The sequence below is a fragment of the Triticum aestivum genome, chromosome 5B, assembly GCF_018294505.1.
Source record: "Triticum aestivum cultivar Chinese Spring chromosome 5B, IWGSC CS RefSeq v2.1, whole genome shotgun sequence".
Taxonomy (NCBI): Eukaryota; Viridiplantae; Streptophyta; class Magnoliopsida; order Poales; family Poaceae; genus Triticum; species Triticum aestivum.
Genome location: NC_057807.1, coordinates 535,026,617 through 535,052,046, shown reverse-complemented (window position 1 = coordinate 535,052,046; position 25,430 = coordinate 535,026,617). Strand labels below are relative to the sequence as shown.

Below are 25,430 nucleotides of genomic sequence, written 5' to 3'. Positions count from 1 at the left end.
TACTTTATTCAATAGTCAGGCCTAAACACCCTCAAACTGATCTACCATCCTTAAGATGACATACAAACTCTTATCTTTTGAAACTAATCCCGAGCCAATGTGCACGTTAGGGGAGGGCCCACCGCCTATAACACTGCCCGAATAAAAACAGCTTATGGGAACACATCCTGACTGAACCACATCTTTGCAAGCTGCTCTTTTGTTAACTTCTCTGTACCTCGAGAAAATAAGAGCGGATTGGCCTTCTCCTGATCGTAATTTTCATCAGAAACCTTCATCCCCGTCACACCGTCATCTGATTCTTCAACACCCTGTCAAATGGTTGAATAATATGAGCATCAATTATGGCCAAACTTCAATCATTTTATAATTCTACTAGCGAAAATGTTGGGTAGGACCATGGCTCAGCCGAACCCATGCTCGGTGCCACACATCTCAGGGCAGCCCTTTTCGGGATATGTGCATGGCGGGTGTGGTAAATCACGGCGGGAACGACTAACACACATGATGGGAACTACTATGCATTAATAAACCTACTGACTACTAACAACATAGGCAATAAAATAGTGGACATGCATAGGAAGAGAGGAAAGTTGTCTCCATGCAGCCACACTTTTCACAATTGTTTAATGCAGGACAATTCTGCCCCCGGGACATGCATGCCAACATAAAATTCGGTTTTTCTTCGTTTTTTGAAAAAAAAAAAACATGAAAAAATTCACACATGGTGTAATCTGAATGTTCAGTGAACTGAGAATTTTAATAAAAAATTCAAATGGATGTGTCTGTGCAAGAAAATGAAGTTTGGCTGCGTTACTACACATTTGCGTGACTGTTTGAGCCCATGCAAAAATGTTGTGCAGTTATATGGTCAGTCTAAGTGTTTTTTGTCACATGTGAGTACAGTTTGCTATAAAAAACTGATGTATTATCACTTCTATGAACAATGGTCATTTCTTTTTTCTTATTTACGAACAATAGTCATTCCCTAGTGCTTATAAAGTGTCGATCGATAACTATATGAAACAATAATAATAGATAAATAAATTTACGAATTCAGTACTCTAGATGCTGCGAATAATGCCAAGTTTCAGACACAAGAGGTAACATTCATGTGAATTTGGCTCAGACATTACCTCGTAAAAATGTGCATCAGTATTGAGATCAATAGGCTTGACAAGTTTACTTTCTTCTTTCATTCCTCCGCCTATTGTAGTCATAATGCGCTCATAAGCTTCATCCAGCAACACCTCAAGTTGAGCTTCGTACCTGGTTTGAAGGATAGGAATTACCTATCAATGGGATTTAAAATAAATTTTGAAACTGGTAAGAATTCATGACCATTTATGATATTATTTGTTGGTGCGGGTGTCTGAAATTTCACCTCTGCAGTTCCTCATCAGAATCTACCGCCTCATCAGAGTCCTCGTGAGTTTGAGTTTCTTCATTATTACTGTCTCCATCTTCTGCTGACTCAACAGCTTGAAGTTCTTTTCCACCCAATAATAAAGGGCACATAAAAACCATATATTTATATCATTTAGTTCACAAGCACGAGCTAAAAAGGCCAATCATATGACGAACAAGAAATCATAACAGAAGCAAAATTACTCCTACAAGTGTCTTTTACTTCTGATGATCAAATTTAATGACCGCAAAAAAAATCTGGGAGCAGCACTAGCGCAGAACCGGGCATTAGCACCGGTTCGTAAGGCCCTATAGTGCCGGTTACATAACCGGCACTAATTTGTGGTCACTAAAGCCCCCCCCCCCCCCCTTTAGTACCGGTTCAGCACGAACCGGTGCTAAAGGGCAACCACGTGGCACGAGCCAGCTTCGGGGGCCTGGAGCCCTTTAGTACCGGTTGGTAAGACCAACCGGTACTATAAGGTTTGGGGGGTTTTTAGTTTTATGATTTCTTTTTCATTTAATTTTGTATTTCCATTTTAATTCTTTCTCGTTTGCTGGTATTTTACGATACTAGCTACACATTGTACACGTTATATATATATATATATATATATATATATATATATATATATATATATATATGTATGTATATATATATATATAGAGAGAGAGAGAGAGAGAGAATTTCTAGTAGAACCAATCATGTATATATATATATATATATCACATCAATGTCTCACAAACCACCATATTAATTAATTCACACATACACACATGTATAGCTATATACAAATTTCTCCTACATATGAATGTTGCCTTCGGAGCCAGCGGCATTAGCCTAATTGGTGCCTTCGGAGCACGATGACAATTGAAAGTGGTTTTCATGGGGCGGTAGCGGTAATAGAATTCTCCATTCAGATTTATGACCTGGTCGAGCAAAAATCCCGCTATTTCCTCTTGAAGTGCTTCTACGCGCTCCCTTTTTATGAGCTTCTCCCGCACCTCTTTGAACTGTTAAGAAGGAGATCAATATGCATGTGTATTAGTTGTGTGACTAGATATCGATAATGGTGTAAAAATTGTGAATAGTGTTCTGATAAGCGTACCCATTGCTGTCTTTGAGATCGGCTCCTTTCGGACGCCATCATGCGAATGTTCTCGCAAACGCAGAATGCACACAGATCAGTCCCCTGCGCCTGCTTCAGGGCCTTTACGAGAATGGAATTTGATCAGATAAAAATTAATCAAGCATGATAATTAAAGAGATGGCAGCTAGCTAGCTAGCTAGTACTACTTAATTAATTACCTTGGGTCTAAACCATTGAAGCTTTCGTTTCCATTCACCTTCCGTGACGCTGATGAATCTTGCCCAAGCCCTGCCCGCCGACATAGAAAATGAATAAAGGGGTTATTAAATAATTTATATCATGAAATGACGAACTAAATAGGCCGAGATATATAGTTAATAATGATTGAAATTACCTGTTGACTATCCCATACAAGATGTTATAGTCAGTTTTTTCTGAGATTAGTGAGTCCAGTACTTCAACTGTTCCGGCGTCAACTTTAATGATACACAAGACCCAGTGAAATCTGCATGCACACACGTTTACATGTCTTAATTAAGCGGGCATATGTAAGCAAAAACATGTAGCTAGCTAGTAGGTAAAAACAGAGAATTTGTAGTACAAGACAGTGTGACTCACTGGAAGTTGTAAGGAAGTAGTATATCTTCATTGTATTTGAGGCGCTTCAAGAACTCTAGCATGTTGTCCTCGACTTCCTTTGCATGACGTTGATTTATCTTCCATGTGTATTCATTAACGGTGTTTGGGTCAATGAACCCAATGCCAAAGCGTCCACCTTTTCTCATTTCATATATCTTCATCCTGCATAATACCACAGAAAAGAATATAGTGAGGATAATTACAGGTAATGATTGATCTCAAAAGGATCACTACAGCTAGCTTGACTTAAATTCTAGAAACAAATCACTTACAGACAATAGCAACTAACGATAGATTTGTCGAGTGCGTCTTGATTGTATAACTGAAACAGTTCCGAATACTCAACGGACCCAGCTTTCTCATGGTAGTAATGGTCCTGCTTGACATTCACCATGAGGGACAATCGATCTGAAATCTTGGTAATGTTCATGTACCATTGATGCAATTCATACATTCTCGTTGGGAGGTTCTTGACCTTGTCTGGCACGACCAAAGGTTGGCCCCGGACATATTTCCGTTTTACTTCATCCTCTCTAAGCAAAGGCATGGGCTCGATCTCGAGGAGCTGTCCAACAGTGATGTTTAGAACTTCAGCCTGCATTATATGCTCCTCCGTTATTACCACATTGCCCAGCTCGGGAACATGCACTGTTTGCCCACAATAATATTGGGCGCGCGTACTATCACCTGTTGCTGGCACAACAAGCGAGGGGATCGATTGCGCCGCTTGTTCTCCCAGCTGGGGAATGGTTTTCCCGCATTTTTTTGCAGCTGCTTCTTGTTTGCTCGATCCCGATGTAGACGTGCTCGCCTCCCTTTGTAGACGTGCTCGATTTAACTTCCTGATGTGGCGCTCATAGTCTGTGTCAACAGGCTTGGGAGCTGGTGGTTGAGCCATACGAATGAAGTGGTCAATCGTTTCCTCAGGCACTTTCTCCCTTGGCAGCGGTGGCGGTTTCGGTGCAAAATGGGCTTCCACCTCGGCCTTCGATATGGCTGTGATTTCCTCCTCGGACCTGTCATAAGACCTCCGCGGAAGAGGCTTGAGGCTTGGACCATATTTATATCGCTTGCCTCCGCCTGTACTTCCTGTACTACCTCGACACGTACCGCTACGCACCATAGCTGCGGGATGTATCTTCTGTGATTGCTGAGGCGGCGGAGACGGCTGACGGGACTGAGTTGGACGAGGAGGAGTGGCCTGAGGTTGCGCCGGACTTGGAGGAGGAGTGGACGTCTGGCGCTGTGGCGGACTTGGAGGAGGAGTGGACGTCTGGCGCTGTGGCGGACTTGGAGGAGGAGTGGACGTCTGACGCTGTGGCGGACTTGGAGGAGGAGGATTGTCCTGACACTTTGCCGGACTTGGAGGAGGAGGAGTGGCCTGACACTTTGCCGGACTTGGTGGACTTGCAGGAACGGGAGTCTGCTGACTCGGTGGCGGACTTCGACGAGGACTCGGCAGACGCGGTGTCGGTCGCCTTGGAAAGATGATGCAATCCTTTTTCCATAGGATGATATGATGTTTGGCCTCTCCGAGAAAGCGCTCGCCGTCACCTCCAGCAATGTGAAGCTGTAGCCCCGAATATGGTGGGTCCACCACCTCATCAACCAAGACACGAGCATAGCCCGCTGGAATCGGGTTGCAATGGAAGGTTGCCTCGGGGGGATTTGTGAAAGCACAGCCGTCCGCCACCTTCATGGATATGTTCTTCATTTTGACGTGTAGCTCGCAGTTAGTGTTCTCCGTGATGTCATCCACGGGGTATCTACCCAGCATTGCGTCGTCCGGGACGGAACCCACGCTGCTTCTCGGCATGGATGGGCCGGTGCTATCCAATGTTGGATCATCCGCTAGCTGTTGCAGCTGCTGAGACCCCCTTTGATGGGTAAGTGAGTCGATCTGCTCCTGCTGCCGCTGGAATTTGACCACCAATTCCGCTTGGCTTGAAGGCGTTCATAGTCCCGCTTCATCTGCTCCTCCTCCATCTTCCTCTTCTTCTCCTCCGCAATCTTCTTTCTCGCACGGGTTCTGTAGTCGTTGTTCCAGTCTGAAAACCCCTCATACCACGGCATAGCGCCCTTGCCTCGTGTTCTTCCCGGGTGTTCAGGATTTCCCAGGGCACGCGTAAGCTCGTCGTTCTCTCTGTTGGGCTAGAACACCCCCGTTCGTGCCTCTTCTATTGCAACAAGTATCGCATCATCGGCTCCCTTCAGACTTGCCCTCGTCGAAACATTGCCTGTCTCCCGGTCCAACTCCCCCCCATGCGCATAGAACCAAGTCCTGACCCTGGGGGGCCAGCTCTTAGTAGCCGGAGTGACACCTGCATCCTCCATCTCTTTCTCAGACTTATCCCACTTAGGCATTGCCACCGCATAGCCACCTGGCCCCAGCTTATGGAACTTATCATTTTTTTCGGCATTCTTCTTGTTTATTCTCAACCGTTCCTTAGCTAATTCCGAATCCTTGAATTTCACGAAATCGTCCCAATGATCACGTTGGTTCTCCAGTGTTCCCTTGAATACTGGAGTCTTCCTTCCTCCCTTGACGTACTTGTTCCATTCACGATTCTTGTAGTTCTTGAATGCAGTCGCCATCATCCTAAGAGCAGCCTCTTTGACTTTCTGCACATCTGCTTCTGTGAAATGATCTGGTAGGGTGAAATGTTCCATGAGAGTATCCCAAAGCAGATCTTTTTGATTCTTGTCGACAAAAGTAACATCTGGACGTGGCTTTGCTGGCGCTCTCCATTCTTGAAGTTTGATCGGGAGTTGGTCCCTCACAAGAACTCCGCACTGACGAACGAACTTGTCCGCAATCTTCTTAGGCGCTAATGGTTTGCCAGTAGGGCCGCATGCCTCGATATTGTACTTTACGCCCGGCTTCAACTTTTTGTTCGGGCCTCATTTCGTCATTTTGCCTGAAGATTTGCTCGATCCGGATGGCTGAAAGAACAAAGATCGATTCATTAATATATCTTCAAGTCATTTAAAACATGTGATGATCACCAGATGCCTGCTTATATAAATATATATACCTCTCCGGTATCGCCGGTGTTTGTTGTTTCAGGATCAACATGTTCTTCGTCATCGTCATAGTTCATGACCTCATCAATTTCGTCATCGCGATCGAATATCATATCACCCTCTCCGGTGTTGTTTAGAAATTCGGAGCCGTCATAATCTTCTTCATTCTAATTATCATCTGGCCCACGTATCAATCGAACATGGTCTGTTCTCCCTCTCTGTCGGTATTGTCTGCCATAGCTTTTGTTTAACTAATCCAAAAGAAATATAAAACAATTTAGTATTCAAATAACATCGTCTCGAATAATAGATATAATCTCGAATACATCGTCCAGAATAATAGATATAATCTCGAATACATCGTCTCGAATAATATATAATATTGAATAGTACATCACTGGCTATTAGCTAATAAAGATCGAATACTATAGAAGAATCTAGGACACTCGCGGTTCCTCCGGCGCGGGCGGTGGACACCCAAAGAGAAGGAACCCTCACCGGATCATAGCTGAAGTGAGATCCCCCAAGATACTGCCACGTATTGGAGAACCTGCCGCCCTCTAACGCAACCATGTAGCGATGGACGTGCTCGTCCTCCTCCCTGACACGGCGACGTACCACCTCCGGCGGGGCCGGGTCCCTCCGCACCAAAAATGGCCCACGCGAACGCCACCAAACGAGATCAGGGTCGACGACGGGACCCGCGGCCGGGTTCCTCATCAAGCGGCGCGCCCCTCCAAGCAGCACCTCCCAGTGCCAGCCCGGCGGAGCCCAGTCCCGGACATGGGTCGGCTGGACGTCGTCGCGGATGGGTCGACGGCGAGGATGCGGGCCGGGCATCGTCGAGAACAAATACTAGCTATATGCCCGCAAAAAGTAACATTTTTTTAATGATTGGATTTTGATAACTAAAATTTCTAACATTTTTATATAACACTAATTATGCTAATCTAAATAATCTAAATAACACTAAAATTTCTAACATTTCTAACATTTCTATATAACACTAATTTCTAACATTTCTATATAACACTAATTTCTAACTGATTAAGCACTAATTATATCCATCTAACATGCATTCATACATATATAATAGTGAAAAAATAATAATCTAAATAATCTAAACTAATTAAACACTAATTATCTAAACTAATTAAACATACAAAATAATAATCTAAATAATCTAAACTAATTATCTAAACTAATTAAAGACTAATTATCTAATGCTTGTGTGTGTACGGGCTCGGGGCTGGAGGACTCACAGCGGGCGACGGCGATGGCGAGGCAACGGCGAGGCGACGGCGAGGCGAGGCGACGCCGAGGCGACGGCCGGGGCGGCGACGGCGGGGACGGCGCGACGGAGACGAGGGCGGCGACGGGGGCGGCGACGGGGACGAGGGCGGCGACGGGGACGGGGGCGGCGACGGAGACGAGCGGCGACATCGGAGACGATCGAGGGCGGCAGCGACGGCGACGAAGACGACGGAACAGAGGCGAAAACACAGGGAAACTGAAATTTTCGTAGCAGTTGCATATATAGAAGGCACCTTTAGTACCGGTTGGAGCCACCAACCGGTACTAAAGGTCTGTTTTGGCCAGGCCAAGCGGCGGGAAGCGACCCCCTTTAGTACCGGGTGGTGGCACAAACCGGTACTAAAGGCCCCCCCTTTAGTACCGGTTTGTGCCACGACCCGGTACTAAAGGGGGTGCGCTGGCGCAGGTGCGGTGCGGAAGTTTAGTCCCACCTCGTTAGTCGAGGGGCTACCGCACTGGTTTATAAGCCCCAGTGCGGTAGCTCTCTCGAGCTCCTCTCCTAATCAGGCCTACTGGGCCTACCTGTCCTCCTCGCCTTGTGGGCCTACTGGGCCTTCGCGGGCCTGCATCCTGGCCCAACGAAAGGTTGTGTCGCTAGTCGTATGCAGGCCGCTTTGGCCCAGTTGGCGGGCTTTTTTCTTAATTTTTTTTGCTTTATTTTTTTTTGTTTTATTTATTTTTGAGTTGTTTTTTGCTGTATTTAGAGTTTCTTTGTGAATATTTTTGCTTTAGGTACAAAAAATTACAAACTTTCTGTTAGTGCCGGTAGATTTCAAATTTGAATAGTTTAAATTTTGAATTATTTGAAATTTGTGTGAATCACTAGTTTGTGAATAACTTAACTTTGAAAAAAGTTTTTTCAGTGATTCTTTTTTCTTATGTTCAATATTAGTGTGTTTTATCATTATATTCAATTTAGTAATGCTTAGATTATTTAAAAAATGAAATGCCTTTGTAACAGTTCAGTTTTTGTCGGAAACCCTGATACTTCGAAAGTGATTGTCCATTTTGTACACGAAGTGCATCCAGTTTTTGCCGTAACCCTCTCTACTTTCTTACACATGCTATTTGTATGAAATTATGATACCATGCCAACTTTCAACCTTTTCTGAGTTTATTTGAATTGCTTTTTAATTTCAGGGTCATTTAGCTGGAAAAAAAATCAGTAAATGCATGAAAAGAATTTGTTTGCACATAAAATTTCTTCGCGTTTCAAATGCCAAAGCACATAACTACCCTAACTATTACAGACATTCCCTCCTGGGTGTGAAACACAGAAGAAAGTGATGATAGTGAAGCCGATCACATCCCAGATCTTTGGGTGTGAAACTTTTTCTTCGCGTGTGTCCCTTTGCGCCGTAACCATGGAAAATCTTCATCATTTAACGGGATGCTCGGGTCAATATTCACTGTGAATGGAGCAATTTCATCAAACTTTTCATAATCTTCTGACTTGTCTGTCTTGTCATCCACTCCCACGATGTTTCTCTTCCCAGAAAGAACTATGTGCCGCTTTGGCTCATCGTACGATGCATTCGCTTCCTTATCTTTTCTTTTTCTTGGCTTGGTAGACATGTCCTTCACATAGAAAACCTATGCCACATCATTGGCTAGGACGAATGGTTCGTCTGCATACGCAAGATTGTTGAGATCCACTATTGTCATTCTGTACTGCGGGTCTTCCGTTACCCCGCCTCGTCTCATATTGACCCATTTGCACCGAAACAAACACTAGTAGAAAAGGGGGCAATGGTCCAGGCCGGTCCAGCCCATTAGTCCCGGTTCAATCCAGAACCGGGACCAATGGGGGCATCGGACCCGGTTCGTGAGCCCCGGGGGCCGGCCGGGCCACGTGGGCCATTGGTCCCGGTTCGTCCGGACCTATTGGTCCCGGTTGGTGGGACGAACCGGGACCAATGGGCCGCACTCCTGGCCCACAACAATTGGTCCCGGTTGGTGGCTTGAACCGGGACCGAAGGCAAACCTTTAGTCCCGGTTGGTGCTACAAACCGGGATCAATGGTGGTGCCTATATATACCCACCTCTCGCAAGAGCAGAGCACACTGCTCTATTTTTTTTAGCCGAGGGGGAGAGGGCTTGGTGGTGCTCTAGCTCACCTCCTATGCACACAAGGTGTTCGATGGAATGCCCGAGCCACACTACTTAGGGTTTCTCCTCTCCAAGCTCGACCGCCAAGCTCCATTTTCCTCCATATTTGTCTAGGTTTAGCGGTCCGTCACGCCCCGTCCCCGTCTTCAACATCGTCGATCACCCGCACCGATCTCATCGCCGGCACCACCGTGGTGAGCCTCTTGTTCTTATCTTCTTTCTGAAAGGAAAAATATTCTTATTTGTATGTTTAGATAGATATATACTTGTATAATTTTCTTACTTTTATTATTGCATCTTATATAGTGCGATGGTTTTGGTATCCGCCCCCGTCGGCCCTCGTCCTGTCTATGATTCGGATGTGGTATATATTATCTTTTCATAACTATTGGTTCATTTATTGTTTATGACAATTGTGCCGACCAACGTGACATAGATTTTATTCATCTAGGAGGTTGTTGAACCGGAAATTCCAACCGACCCTATTGTCGAGAGGTTAAAAGGGACATCGTGGGAGTGGAGGACAAGACAGACATGTCTGAAGATTATGAAAAGTTTCATGAAATTCCTCCCTTTAAAGTCAAGGCTGACCCCAGCATCCTGATAAACGATGAAGATTATCCATGGTTACGGCGCAATAAGCAAATGACACAAGCGAAGAAAAAGTGAAGACTTTCTCCCGCAACTATTATGATGATACCATGCCAACTTTGTAACTGACGAGTATGATACCATTGTTCGTTTTATACATGCACATGCTATGTGTGGGTCAATTTATGATACCATGCCAACTTTCAACTTTTTCAGAGTTCATTTGAAATGCTTTAATGTCTTATGGTTCGGCCCTCTTAATAATTAAAAATAGCAACAATAAGTATTTTGTTGTAAGTAGAAACAAAATAAAATAAATAAAGCAAGAAAGAAAACAAAAAAAAGTGTTTTCAAATTTGAAAAGTAATGGCACTAACAGAAAGTTTATAATTTTCCTAAAACTAAAAGCAAAAAGAATTAAAAAATAAAGCAAAAAACAAAAGAAATTAGATAATGCAGAAAACAAAACAAAAAAACAACAATAAGTATTTTGTTGTAAGTAGAAACAAAATAAAATAAATAAAGCAAGAAAGAAAACAAAAAAAAAGTCTTTTCAAATTTGAAAAGTAATGGCACTAACAGAAAGTTTATAATTTTCCTAAAACTAAAAGCAAAAAGAATTAAAAAATAAAGCAAAAAAAAGAAAATAAATAATGAAGAAAACAAAACAAAAAAAATGGAAAAAATTAAAAATAGCAACAATAAGTAAAGAAAACGAAAAACAAAAAAGTGCCCCCTACTGGGCCCCCACGGCCTGAATACGACTTGAATCCCTAATTTGGGCCAGGATTCAGGCCCGCAGAAGGCCCAGAAGGCCCATCGGGCAAAGCAGTAGCAAGTAGGCCCATAAGCCTGCAGTAGAGAGGAGTTCAAGAGGGGAGCAGCAGTGGGGCTTATAAACCACTGCGCTCCCCTCTCAACTAGTGAGGTGGGACTAAACTTTGGCCCCGATGCGGGCAGCACAGGGGCCTTTGGTCCCGGTTGGTGGCACCAACCGGGACTAAAGGGGGTGGCTTTAGTCCCGGTTGGTGCCACCAACCGGGACCAAAGGCCGCAGCTTCCCGCACTTTGGGCTGCCGAAAAAGAGGCCTTTGTTCCCGGTTGGTGGCACCAACCGGGACTAAAGGGGGCATTAGTCCCGGTTTGTGCCACCAACCAGGACCAATGCTCCTTGTATATAAGTAGCACTTCGCAGTTTTGCAGAGTTCATCGCAACCAGTTCCCCCCCCCCCCCGACGATGCCGAACACATCGACGCCGCCCGCCGCCCCCGCCGTCGCCGTCGCCCGCGCCCGTCGTCGTAGCCGTCCTCCCCGAGCCCGCGCCGTCCTCTCCGAGCCCGCGCCCGCCGTCGCCGCCGCCCGCCCCCACGCCCCGCACCCCGAGCCCCTGCCCGTCGCCGTCGCCCGCCCCCGCGCGCCGCCACCGCTGTGAGCCGCCGCGCCGCACCGGCTCTATTTTTTCTTTCATTTTTATTAGTTTTTTTTCAATGTATATATATATGTGTATGTATGTGGCTATATATATATATATATGCGGCTCTGTTTTTTTTTCGTTTTTATTAGTTTAGTTTTTTTGTTCAGATTATGTTTTTGTTGATATATGTATTTATTGTTCATATGTGTATATGTGTATGTATGTGGCTATGTGTATGTAATGTTTAAAAATTGTTCAGATTATGTTTTTGTTGATATATGTATTTATTGTTCATATGTGTATTAATGTTTTCATATATGCAAAAGATAGATTTTTAGAAAAGTTAGGTTTTTTTTCTGTTCATAGATTTCTTTTGTTGATATTAATTATTGTAGAATATGCAAATGTTTGTATATTCATATGAACAATGCATTAGGCAAAACCTTTGTTTTTTTTCGAAATTTTCTATTTGAACATTTTTTTTAAAACAAGCAATACTAAAAGAATGAGAGGAAAAAGGAAAATAAGAAGAGGAAGAAAGGAGAAAAAGAGGAGAGGAAGAAGAGGAGAAATAAATAAGAAGAGGAAAAAAGAAGAAAAAGAAGAGGAGAAGAAGAAAGAAATAGAGGAGAAAGAAGAAATTCTATTTTTTCTTCTTCTCCTCTAATCCTTTCTTCTTCTCCTCTTTTTTTTTCTTCTTTTACTTCTTCTTCTTCTTCCTTCTTCCTTCTTCCTCTTTTCTTCCTTTTCCTTAATTATTTTCCTTTCTCGAGGGAGAAGAAGAAAAAGAATAGGAGAAGAAGAAAGAAAGGAAAGGAGAAAGAAGAAACTTCAACACGAGGGGGTGGTACCGATACCCCCTCCCCGATAACATTATTTTCCCATGTATATGTATGTCGTGTCGTTGTCGATATAACCCCCTCTAGATACAACTGTAGCACCCCCCTCGGCCCTCTCGCTCGACCAAAACTCTCGAGGACACCCAAACCCTAGAGAGAAAACGATGTTGCAGGTCTCCTACGTACCCCCTCCCGCCGCGCCCCTACCCGACAAATTATACTCTCTCGAGGCCACCCAAATTTATCAAGTTAAAAGAGCGTTATCGTCGAGGCCACCCCAAACCCTTGAAGCTTTGTGTCGAGGCGACCCCAAACCCTAGAGAAGCAGTGTCGAGGCCACTAACATGATTCCTTATTGTGATTAGCTAGCTAGTTCTACGTTTGCCACTATGTACCATGTTTGAATAATAATTGACATGTTGTCAATATTTGCAGAAACTATGGAGCACTCTCGAGACGAAGAAACATAAGCGATGTTGGGGGAAATAATCGCAAATGGAAGTGATGATGTTGCGTCATTTCTCATCGACACCGTTGGTCAGCTGGATGAAGAAGAGGGCTGTGATTATGATGGCTTCGACCCATTAATGCCGGTACAAGAGGAGGACTATGTTCATGATGGCTCCGGTGACACAATGGAGGTACAAGACGAAGGAGACCGTGCTGAATGCTCCGGTCACCGAACCGAGTCCGGCCAGGTAAATATATATTAGTTAAGCCCGTGCTGACAAGTTAAGTGATGGATCCATTGTTTTGGTATATGTACACATATTAATTACTGTCGTCTTTCTTCCTTATAATTTCTAGCCCTCCGGATCGAGCACAACTTCGGTAAGGAGACGAGGCCCGAAGAAAAAGTTGAGCTCGGATGAAAAGTTTGAGATCATAGAAATCGCGCCCGACGGTGAACCGATTGAACCCATCCGGACAAAGAAGGCATTTTCTGCTCAGTGCGGGGTTCTTGTTAGGGACAGGATCCCGATCAGCATCCAGCAATGGTATAAGCCTGCTAAGGATGAAGACGCTGAGGTGTCTTATGTCAATGATATGCAGAAAGAAGATCTTTGGAATGAGCTGAAGGCAAATTTCACCCTACCGCCAGAGGAGGATCCGGAGAAGCCAGTTAAAGAGCATTTAATCAAGTCTTGTGCTCTTAAAAAGATGGCAGGCCTAATGAGGAGGTGGAGGAAAGAGCTGAACCAGTTTGTCAAGAAAAAGAGACACCAGAATTCATCGGCAAATATGAGAAGATCAAAGATCACTGGCCCGCATTTGTGGCCCACAAGACATCGGAAAAGAGTAAGAAGATGTCGGAGACAACCAAGAAAAATGCTGCGAAGAAGAAGCTTCACCATCGCACGGGGTCAGGTGGCTACCTCAAAGCCCGGCCTAAGTGGTCCAAGGCTGAGCATGATCTGCTTGAAAAAGGGATCGAACCAAAGACAATGCGCTGGCCAGACCGTTGCCGGACTTGGTTCTTCGGGGCTGGCGGAACCTTGGACCCTGTAACAGGGCAGTGTCAGTGGACGGACGAGCAACTGCAAACACCAGTCAAGAACCTTCGACACTATATCGATGCAGCGCAGCGAGGGACGTTCCTTCCAAACAGGGAGAAGGACGAGCTCACAATGGCCCTTGGGAATCCCGAGCACCCTGGACGGACACGAGGCACGCCAGGCTCCCTTCCATGGAAGGTTGGTTTTCCGGACGCAGGGGGTTACAAAACCCATGAGAGGAGGAAGAAACTGGAGCAGGACCAAATGCAGGCGCTGCTTGGAAGGGTAATGGGGCTAGAGGATCGAGAAGAGAAACGAGAAGCAGCAGATCGCAACAAACGACATGCCGAAGCTTCCCCCGAAGCTACCCCGCCATCTCAGCGGAGAAGCAGCGTTGCTTCCACCGAGCTGCTTCAGCCGGAGCATGTCTTGACGGCTCCTGCCAGCTATCCCGTCGATGGTATCACGGAGCCTCAAAATTGCCACATTATGGCGCGATGCATGAATTTGAAGGTCAAGGCGGCTGTTGGCCAAGTTTATCCTAGTGGACGCGGCACAACTTATCACTGCCAGCCGATTCCAGAAGGATTTGCTAAGGTGATGGTTGATGAAATAACAGAGGGATTTGAGGAGCTCGCGCTTGAGCACCCTATCGGTGAAGGGGAGACTAGGCTGGGTTCTGCTCTGAAGACTCCATGCCTATGGTGGAAGGAGCTCATCGACCTTCTGAACTGGACGCCTCCGCCTCCTCCTCCTCCTCCGGCGAGTCAAGGCACTCCGCCTCCTCCACCGCCTCCTCCTCCGGCAAGTGACGATCAGGGCACGCGTGGCGGCACTCCGCCTCCTTCTCCGGCGCGTGGCGGCACTCCGCCTCCTCCTCCTCCTCCGGCGAGTCAGGGCACTCCGCCTCCTCCACCGCCTCCTCCTCCGGCGAGTGACGATCAGGGCACGCGTGGTGGCACTCCACCTCCTCCACCGCCTCCTCCTCCGGCGAGTGACGATCAGGGCACGCGTGGCGGCACTCCGCCTCCTCCTTCTCCGCCTCGCCAGCAAGGGCGGAAGAGACCCGCCGCCGCCCCGGCTGCTCCGATGCGTCGTAGTCCTTCTCCTTCGCCTCGTAAGCAAGCACGAAAGAAGACAGACGCCGCAGCCGCTCCGTCTGCTCCGGCGTCTAGCAGCACAAGAAGAGAGAGGCAATACAGATACGGTCCACCTCTAAAGCCTGTAGAGAAGTTACCGTGCGAGAGGACCAAGGAGGAAAACGATACGATCGTGCAGGCCCAAGTGAAGGAGTTCTTTGAAGGGGTGAAAGCAAAGATACATCCACCTCCGGAGGAGAAGGTAGATCCGGTGAAAGCAAAGCGCACTCTCGATGCCCTGAGGAAACCACCAAAGTCTCCACCGATAACCAACTATGAGCGCATTACTGAACAGACATATCTCCAAGCCAAGTGGTCGGGAACTACTGTCAGTGATAAAAGGTCAAAAGAACAACGACCAAAGGGGAAAAAATTGCCCAGCTCGGCGAACAAGCACAACAATCGTTCCCCCCGCTCAATGTGTCTAATCCTCCGGGGACGGTGGCCGGTTATGGCAATCTTGAAGATTACCTGCCTGACGATGTACTTCCTGATTTCATGGAGGTGGACTTATTCAGATACGAGTACGGGAAGCCTCTCGTCAAAGATGAAAAGTCTCTGACAACAATGATGCGAAGATTCCATAGTTGGTACATGAAAACCTGCAGAGAGTCTGAGGGGACGAACACTTTGTATCTGAAAATTAAAGAGGAGCACGACCTCGTTTCAAATGATGTGTTGGCTATTCCATTTGAGGAGTTCTTCGAGTTCTTCAATCAAAAGGCCCTCGATAAATTAATGGTCTTTTGCTACTGCCTGTAAGTACTATTTCTGTCATTAGTCCGTATATATAGCTCGGCTCTTTCATTGCATGTATTTATAATTAATTATCCTTAATATATTATGCAGATTGAAGATCGTCGAGTGCAAAAAAAATGAAATCTATGATATTGGGTTCATTAACACAAATATCATAGATGTATTTCTGGTTGAAAAGAACGTCGAAGAGGCCGAGGACAACTTGCTACAATCGTTAATCAAAAATCAAAACAAAGATACCATACTCTTTCCATACAACGGCCCGTGAGTGTTACTGTCGTGTGCATATTCGGTTTCCCTTATTACTCGAGCGAGGTTAATGTAACTGATGAGTTATGCATGCATGTGCAGGTACCACTATATTCTTCTGGAGATTAAGCTTGAGCGTGGACTGGTAACCGTCTTAGACTCCAGACGGAAAGATCCCAGCACCTATGCGGACATGACTGAAATGCTCAGCAAGTAAGTTCAATCGATCATTACCGCACCATATCGGCAACTTTTTGTTCATTTCCTGATATCTCAAGTAATAATAATTATTTTCTTTATCTTGCAGGGTTTGGAAACAGTTCACCGCACAAGCTCCGGGCCTGCCGAAGGAGCTGCGATATACATACCCGAAAGTAAGTACTACTGGCTAGCTAGTTGTGCGCATCTCCCGTTGATTCTATAGCTATACTTTCATCAATGCCATTTATATAATGCTTCATTATCAGTTTGATTGACCTCTATTTCTCGTAAAGTGCTTGTGGCAGGAGGAAGGGAATGATTTCTGTGGATACTACGTGTGCGAGTTCATCCACAACGCGACTTTGAAAAACAAGCGAGGCTACTCTAGAAGACAATATGAAGTGCGTAAGCAATATTCACAATTTCATTTTATTACACCATCATTTCTGTTGAGTTTCATTCATATATATGTATTAATTAACCCCCTTCTTCAAATTAATTAGACGTGGCAGATGCGGGATGAACTCCTATCAGCAGATCGCATGAAAGCAATTCAAGAGGAATTGGCGGGATTCTTTCTTGAACACGTCATCAGTAAAGCCGGAGAATACCATGTGGAACTTCAATTCAGATGCTAGTGGTTTGTAATTAAGAGATCTTATATAGATTGTACATGTATGTAGCCAGTAAAACTTGTTGTTCGACCAATCTCTCGGAGAAGGAGAGGTCGATCGATCACTTCTCTCGGTATGCATGACGAACTTCTGTACTGAATGGTTCTCTCGATCACTTACGTATATATACTATGTAGCGTCGACCAAGCACGAACATAAGAGAGGACACTTCTCTCTATTAATTAGCTAGCTAACACAATATACGAAACACCTAAATTAACCCCCCAAAACCCCCAACCCCCCTCCTTTCAAAAAAAACAAAAACCCCAGCCACTGGAATGCAGACACGTGGATGCCTTTTGGTCCCGGTTGGAGCCACTAACCGGGACCAAAGGCCCCCTGACTGGGCTCGGCGCACAGGGCCACGTGGAGGCACATTGGTCCCGGTTCGTGTTTGAACCGGGACTAATGGATTGAGGTATTAGTAACGACCCGTTAGTCCCGGTTCCCAAACCGGGACTAAAGGCCCTTACGAACCGGGACTAATGGGTGGTTTTCTACTAGTGAAAGGGACCTTTAAACCACGTCGATAGTCAAGTTCCCATATGTCCTGTATATAACCATAATATGTTTCCTTTCCCGTCTTGGTTTCTGCATCAAAGCGGACACCACTGTTTTGGTTGGTGCTCTTCTCATCTTGGGCGATCGTGTAAAATGTATTACCATTTATCTCGTACCCTTTGAAAGTCATTATATTCGAAGATGGTAACTGGGACAGCAAGTACAGGTCATCTTCAATAGAGGTGTCATGCATGGTACGTGTCTGCAACCAGTTGGCGAAACTCCTGGTTTGTTCACGTGTAATCCAGTCATCAGACCGCTCCGGGTGTTTGGAGTGTAGCAAATTCTTGTGTTCATCCATATACGGAGCCACCAAGGTGGAATTCTGTAGAACTGTGTAGTGTGCTTCAGTGAGAGAATGTCCGTCCATACATATTATTTGTTCCCCTCCTAGCGTGCCTTTTCCATCCAGTCTTCCCTTATGCCGCGATTCAGGAACACCAATCGGCTTAAGGTCAGGAATAAAGTCAATACAAAACTCAATGACCTCCTCATTTTGATGGCCCTTGGAGATGCTTCATTCTGGCCTAGCACGGTTATGAACGTATTTCTTTAAGACTCCCATGAACCTCTCAAAGGGGAACATATTGTGTAGAAATACAGGACCCAAAACGTTAATCTCTTCGCATAGGTGAACTAGGACGTGCGTCATGATGTTGAAGAAGGATGGTGGGAACACCAACTCGAAACTGACAAGACATTGCACCAAATCATTCTGTAACCTTGGTATGATTTCTGGATCGATTACCTTCTGAGAGATTGCATTGAGAAATGCACATAGCTTCACAATGGCTAATCGAACGTTTTCCGGTAGAAGCCCCCTCAATGCAACCGGAAGCAGTTGCGTCATAATCACGTGGCAGTCATGAGACTTTAGGTTCTGGAACTTTTTCTCTGCCATGTTTATTATTCCCTTTATATTCGACGAGAAGCCAGACGGTACCTTAATACTGAGCAGGCATTCAAAGAAGATTTCCTTCTCTTCTTTGGTAAGAGCGTAGCTTGCATGACCCTGATGTATGCCGTCTTCTCCGTGCGTACGTTGCTGGTCCTCCCGTGCCTCAGGTGTATCTTTTGTCTTCCCATACACGCCCAAGAAGCCAAGCAGGGTCACGCAAAGATTCTTCGTCACGTGCATCACGTCGATTGCGGAGCGGACCTCTAGGTCTTTCCAATATGGCAGGTCCCAAAATATAGATTTCTTCTTCCACATGGGTGCGCGTCCGTCCGCGTCCTTCGGAACAAGTTGTCCGCCAGGACCCTTTCCAAATATCACCTTCAAATCCTTGACCATATCATGTACATCAGCACCAGTACGGTGGCGAGGCTTCGTCCGGTGATCCGCCTCACCTTTGAAATGCTTGCCTTTCTTTCTTACGGGATGCCTGCTCGGAAGAAATCGACGATGTCCCAGGTACACATTCTTCTTACAACTATTCAAATGTATACTGTCGGTATCATCCAAACAGTGCGTGCATCCGCGGTATCCCTTGTTTGTCTGTCCTGAAAGGTTACTGAGAGCAGGCCAATCATTGATGGTCACGAACAGCAACGCCTTTAGGTCAAATTCTTCCCCCCTGTGCTCATCCCACGCACTAACACCTGTTCCATTCCATAGTTGTAAGAGTTCTTCAACTAATGGCCTTAGGTACACATCAATGTCGTTGCCGGGTTGCTTAGGGCCTTGGATGAGCACTGGCATCATAATGAACTTCCGCTTCATGCACAACCAAGGAGGAAGGTTATACAAACATAGAGTCACAGGCCAGGTGCTATGGTTGCTGCTCTGCTCCCCAAAAGGATTAATGCCATCTGCACTTAGACCAAACCATACGCTCCTTGCATCATCTGCAAACTCCTTCCCGTACTTTCTTTCGATTTTTCTCCACTGCGACCCGTCAGCGGGTACTCTCAACTTTCCGTCTTTCTTACGGTCTTCTCTGTGCCATCGCATCGCCTTGGCATGCTCTTTGTTTTGGAACAAAAGTTTCAACCGTGGTATTATAGGAGAATACCACATCACCTTGGCAGGAATTTTCTTCCTGGGGCGCTCGCCCTCGACATCACCAGGCTCATCGCGGCTGATCTTATAGCGCAATGCACCACATACCGGGCAAGCGCTCAAATCCTCATACTCACCGCGGTAGAGGATGCAATCATTAGGACATGCATGTATCTTCTGCACCTCTAACCCTAGAGGGCAGACAACCTTCTTTGCTTCGTACGTACTCTCGGACAATTCGTTGTCCTTTGGAAGCATATCATTTATCATTACCAGCAACTTTCCAAATCCCTTGTCAGATACACCATTCTCTGCCTTCCATTGCAGCAATTCCAGTGTGGTGCCCAGCTTTTTCTTGTCACCTACGCAATTCGGGTACAACAATTTTTTGTGATCCTCTAACATGCGCTGCAACTTCTTCTTCTCCAAATCACTTGCGCAGTTTCTCTTTGCATCGGCAATGGCCCGACCTAGATCATCAACGGGCTCATCTGATGCCTCTTCTTCAGCTTCTTCCCGCATTGCCGGCTCAGCTTCTTCCCGCATTACCGACTCAGCTTCTTCCCCCATTGTTGTATCATCGTATTCAGGGAACCCATGGCCAGGATAGCTGTCGTCGTCCTCTTCTTCTTCATTGTCTTCCATCATAACCCCTCTTTCTCCGTGCTTGGTCCAAACATTATAGTGGGGCATGAAACCGGACTCAAACAGGTGGACGTGAATGGTTCTTGACGTAGAGTAATTGTGACCATTCTTACAGCCAGCACATGGACAAGGCATAAAATCATCCGCCCGCTTGTTTGCCTCAGCCGCAAGCAGAAAAGTATGCACGCCCTCAACGAACTGGGGAGAGCATTGGTCATCGTACATCCATTGCCGGCTCATCTTCATTACACAGCACCGAATAGACCAAATTAATACAAGTTCATACATAAAGTTCATACAACACTTAAATGCAACAAACAAATAACTCTCTAGCTAAAGCATTTAAATGCAACAACAAATGCGATCAAGATCGCAACTAAGGTAACAATTGATCCAACAGCATAATGATACCAAGCCTCACTATCGATGGCATATTTTCTAATCTTTCTATTCTTCAAGCGCATTTTCTCCATCTTGATCTTGTGATCATCGACGACATCGGCAACATGCAACTCCAATTCCATCTTCTCCCCCTCAATTCTTTTCAATTTTTCTTTCAAGTACTCGTTTTCTCTTTCAACTAAATTTAACCTCTCGACAATAGGGTCGGTTGGAATTTCCGGTTCACATACCTCCTAGATAAAAATATCTATGTCAACTTGATGGGCATAATTTGTCATAAACACGAAATGCAACAAATAGTTTTAAAAGAGAATATACCACATCCGAATCATAACAAGGACGAGGGCCGACGGGGACGGATATCAAAACCATGGCACTATGTATAACAAACAACGTACGAGTAAGATAATTATTACATGATTAACTATATATCCAAATCACACAAACATCAATTTTTTATATAAAATTTCATGAACAAGAGGCTCACCACAAGGTGGTGCCGGTGACGGGACGGTGCGGGCGATCGACGGTGGTTACGACGGAGATTTAGAAGGCACTAAGTAAACCACACCTACATATGCAAACTAAGTGTTATTTTTGACCTCAAATTGCATATAAATCAAATACTAACACATATAAATATTTCCTCCCAAATTACTAAACTCACAAATTAGTAACTATACAAAGCATGGGAAGAGCTAATCTAGCAATGAGAGATGAAAGGACAAAGTTGCTAACCTTTGTGATCACTTGAATGGATGGGGGCCTTCAAATCTTGATAAATTTTGGGCAAAATGTGTGATGAGCTCGAGGGGAGAAGAGGAAGAACAGAGAGGAGAGGAGAGGAGAAAGGGGGAAGAACAGAGCGAGCTGGACGAATGGTTTATATGCAGGAGGACCTATAGTACCGGTTCGTGGCACGAACCGGTACTAAAGGTGCTGGAGGGGGCCCAGACTGACAACATCCTGCCACTAGCCTCATTAGTACCGGTTCGTGCCACGAACCGGTGCTAAAGGTTAGCCACAAACCGGTACTAATGAGAGCGGCCCGGCTAGCCGTTGGAACCGGCACTATTGTATACATTAGTGCCGGCTCTAATACAAACCGGCACTAATGTGCTGCACGTTTGACTCTTTTTCTACTAGTGCAGGAAGCATTTTTCTGAGGTGCAAAGCAAACGCAGGTAGATAGGACTACAGAGACATCAGCACACCTTGGTATCACTAACAAAAAATAAGTCAGGGTCGCCGTAACAATATTGTGTAGCATCAATTTGCATTATGATTGCCTTGTGTGCTTTCTCCTGGAAAGAAGAGACACAATAGCACACAATTCAGATTAATGTGCCACATGCAGCAATATAACATCTATGTTTTTTAATGAAATACCTTTGGCCGACGCCTTGATTGACTCTTCTTCTCTCTCCTTTCCTTTGTATCAATGACACGTATAAGTTCCTCCATTTCCTGTAAAAGTTGGTCATCATCTTTGCCCTTCGTGCCCATCGCGGTACCGTCAGCCGTTGGTATAACTTGTGAACATGAAAGTGCAGTCCTTATGCGCATGCGCCATCTAACACAATTGTACATCAGTTTCATGAGGTTGGCAGGACCAACCTCTAAACATACCTAACTAATAGATATGTTTGGTTAATCACAACCTACAAATTACGAGATACAAAAAGAGTAGGAGAAAGATACTTTAGGATATATTTTAAGCGATTTTTATCCATCAAGCGTAAATCCCCACAAATCCATATTATCTGGAACACACGAAGAGTATAAGCAGCCATGGTTAGCGCTATAAGATACTTCCTCCATTTCTAAATATTTGTCTTTCTAGAGATTTCAACAAGTGACTACATACAAAGCAAAATGAGTGAATCTACACACTAAAATATGCCTACATACATCCGTATATGGTAGTCCATTTGAAATATCTAAAAAGACATATATTTAGGAACGAAGGGAGTAGTAGAGAAGCTAGGCAAGCAATGCATTACTTCACTACCTCCTCTGTAGTAAGCTCATGACTCTTGATAGGCAGAGATGCTGGATCATCAAATGAAATGGCCATAAAAGAACCAAGAAACTCAAGTGGTGTCTGGGCGTTAGACCATATAAAATCTGATGCTAGACCAATCATCCACCATTTCCTACATAAATCACATAGGAATATAGGATGGAAAATTAGGTCAGTGTTTCTCCCACCAAAGTGGACAATAATGAAAACCTTGTAAGGATAGATCCTACAGACAATGCAAAAAACCAAGTCAGGATTACAAAGGAGGATCATCCCCGGCCTAACATCAAGTTTTGTGAAGTTGCTATTTTCTTTTAGAAAAGCTTTTATAACCCCCGGCCTCTGCATCCTATGCATATAGCCAATCTCGTTTTACTACTTACAAAAATATAGAATCAAGTGTGAAGTTACGGCTCAAATTCTAAATTCTTAACTGCTTATTTAACTTCATAAAAATAGTTAGCAAAAATGGTCATCAAAATAATGTTCAATTACTTTCTAGTAATCATGGTTTTGAAAGTGGTACGGCGAGTAATGGTGGCCCACTTACCGCGTACACAACACGAACACAACCAATAGCAAATGAAATCACAGCACACATTCGAATCTAGTATAACGCTTAGCATTGGTGTATCCGGCCGTAGCATTTTGCGGTGATGCACATTGCACAGATGCATTGACAACACCAATCACGTAGAACCTGGACGAGCTACCAAGATGGGGAAACTCCAGTGACGATGTAATTAAGAAGGAATACCTACCGGCCTCCAGGCCGTCTCTTCCCCTGCAGATCGACCAAGAAACTGCAACATTAAGGGGATGCTAACACATACTCCCTCCATTCTTAAATATAAGTCTTTTTAGAGATTCCAACCAGTGACTACATACGGAGCAAAATGAGTGAATCTACATTATAAAATATGTCTACATACATCCGTATGTTGTAGTCCATTTGAAATATCTAAAAAGACTTATATTTAGGAACGGAGGGAGTAAAAAAGAACAGAAATCAAGCAGGTTACTGGGACAATCAATTTATCAATGCAATACCTTGCTCTTTTCTGCATCCACAATCAACAAGTGCAAGTGCTTCAAATCAAGAAGTTCTGGCTGAATCTTTGCAGGGGCTTTATATTTCATTAAGACGAGGTAAATTTCAGCTGGTCTGCGCCGACTTGCTGAAGGTCTAGTGAACTCAACTCTTTCAAATAGCTGCAAGTGGGTACATTTGATTTGATGAATTAGTGAAATTGTGTGCGATGAATAGCAAATGGAAACAAAGTGTGATCTAAACACACCTGCTTGAGACAGAACATGACAGCGTGGTAATCTTGACACCTAAAGAACTGTTGAAGAGAAAATAACTGATTTGAGATGTGCACTTCACACCAAAATTTCTCAGGCGAGATTTCGATCATATATTCATATATACCTTGGTGATGAAGGCACCACCAGGGGCGAGGAACATGGTGGCCTGCCGTATGGCGTTGATGACGAGGGCTGACTGCGTGGTCAGGGCCTCCTCCTGTGCCGGCGATGCGGCAGCTCCATCGTACACCGAGCGGTTTCTTCTCTTTTTACTCCGGACATCGCCGTCGTGGAGGACGACGTCAAAGGCCGCGACGCCCCTGGAGTTCATGAGCCTGCGCACTTTGGAGCGGCACTTGGGAGCGGTGATGTCCTCCTTGAGGAGACGAGCGCCGCGGATGGGGCGGATGGGCGCGAGGTCGACACCTACGACGAGGGCGCCAATGGTGGCGCGGCTGACGGCGAGCTGGGTCCAGCCCCCCGGCGCGGCGCCGAGGTCGAGCACGGCGCGCGCCGACGGGAGGAACCGGAAGAGCTCGTCGAGCTGGAGCAGCTTGCAGGCCGCACGGCTCCGGTATCCTCGCTCCTTTGCCAGATGGTAGTGCTTGTCCTTGGGCCGCTGCTTCTTCCCCTTCGGTTCACCCGTGGGAGGCATGGCTGTCGCTCGCCGCCGCCGCCGTGCGTTCGAGCTAGGGCTTTCGGGTGCGACAAGTTCGTGGAAGGCGCGAGGCTGGGTTACCTTTTACATTTTCCTTATTACTCCCTCCGTCTCAAAATAAGTGTCTTGAACTTAGTACAAATTTGTATTAAAGTTAGTACAAAGTTGAGACATTTATTTCGGAACGGAGGGAGTATTATATATGCATGCATCCCAAAATAACCTGGCTATAGGTGTATCCTAAATTCCTAATTGAAAAATATATCAAAAATGTGGAAAATTCAAAAACCTTTTTGTAACGAATACAGCTAGTATAGTATTTGCGTGTAAAGTTTCGCAAAGAAATGACTTCAGTGGTCTTATGTGCTAGCTATTTTTCGAAGTTGCAATTTAGTTTTTTCACTAGAAGAACACCAAGGTCATTTCTTCACGAAATTTCACACATGAAAACAAAATTCAATTATGTTAGCCATGAATAAGATTCAGAATTATTTGATATTTCTGATACTTTTTAAAATTAAAATGCTATATAGGGTGTGCGTAGAACCATGTCCCAAAAATCTGCAGTGCTCAGGTATCTCCTTAATGTATATGCTTTGCATCGTTACATGTCATATGTCATAAGGCGTCCTACCAAACTGGTAATAAAACCTTCACACATAGTTCATGAGAAACACATAATTTGATAGTAAAAAAAACACAAATAGAAGTAGTTGCATCTTTGATGACATACTTCTAAAGCGGCCAAATTTAGGTAGTAATTTCTTGTAATGCCTTCACATATAATTTATCTTCTAGTTATGTGAACTTGTTGTTGGAAATTTGGAATTACTGTTGAATATGTTTTTAGCACTATAGTTGGATTTGGTGTATACGGAGGGTAG

The 25,430-nt window shown here is 45.0% G+C and overlaps 1 protein-coding gene across 2 annotated transcripts; it reads right to left on the bottom strand.

Moving 5' to 3' along the window:
* Nucleotides 1-2: 2 nt before the first annotated feature.
* Nucleotides 3-24,581, bottom strand: LOC123116797 (adoMet-dependent rRNA methyltransferase spb1). 2 transcript variants are annotated; one of them, XM_044537701.1, is made up of 11 exons: nucleotides 24,013-24,581; nucleotides 23,879-23,926; nucleotides 23,631-23,792; nucleotides 23,342-23,364; nucleotides 22,569-22,713; nucleotides 22,259-22,320; nucleotides 21,947-22,130; nucleotides 21,772-21,861; nucleotides 1,385-1,500; nucleotides 1,137-1,269; nucleotides 3-311 (listed from the first exon to the last, which is right to left on the bottom strand). In XM_044537701.1, the coding sequence occupies exons 1-11, from the start codon at nucleotides 24,541-24,543 to the stop codon at nucleotides 153-155; spliced, it is 1,653 nt and encodes a 550-aa protein (XP_044393636.1). In that variant the 5' UTR covers nucleotides 24,544-24,581; the 3' UTR covers nucleotides 3-152. The 2 variants fall into 2 exon arrangements, with proteins under 2 accessions (XP_044393636.1, XP_044393637.1); XM_044537702.1 differs by lacking the exon at nucleotides 3-311 and having other exon boundaries at nucleotides 1,156-1,292.
* Nucleotides 24,582-25,430: the final 849 nt, after the last annotated feature.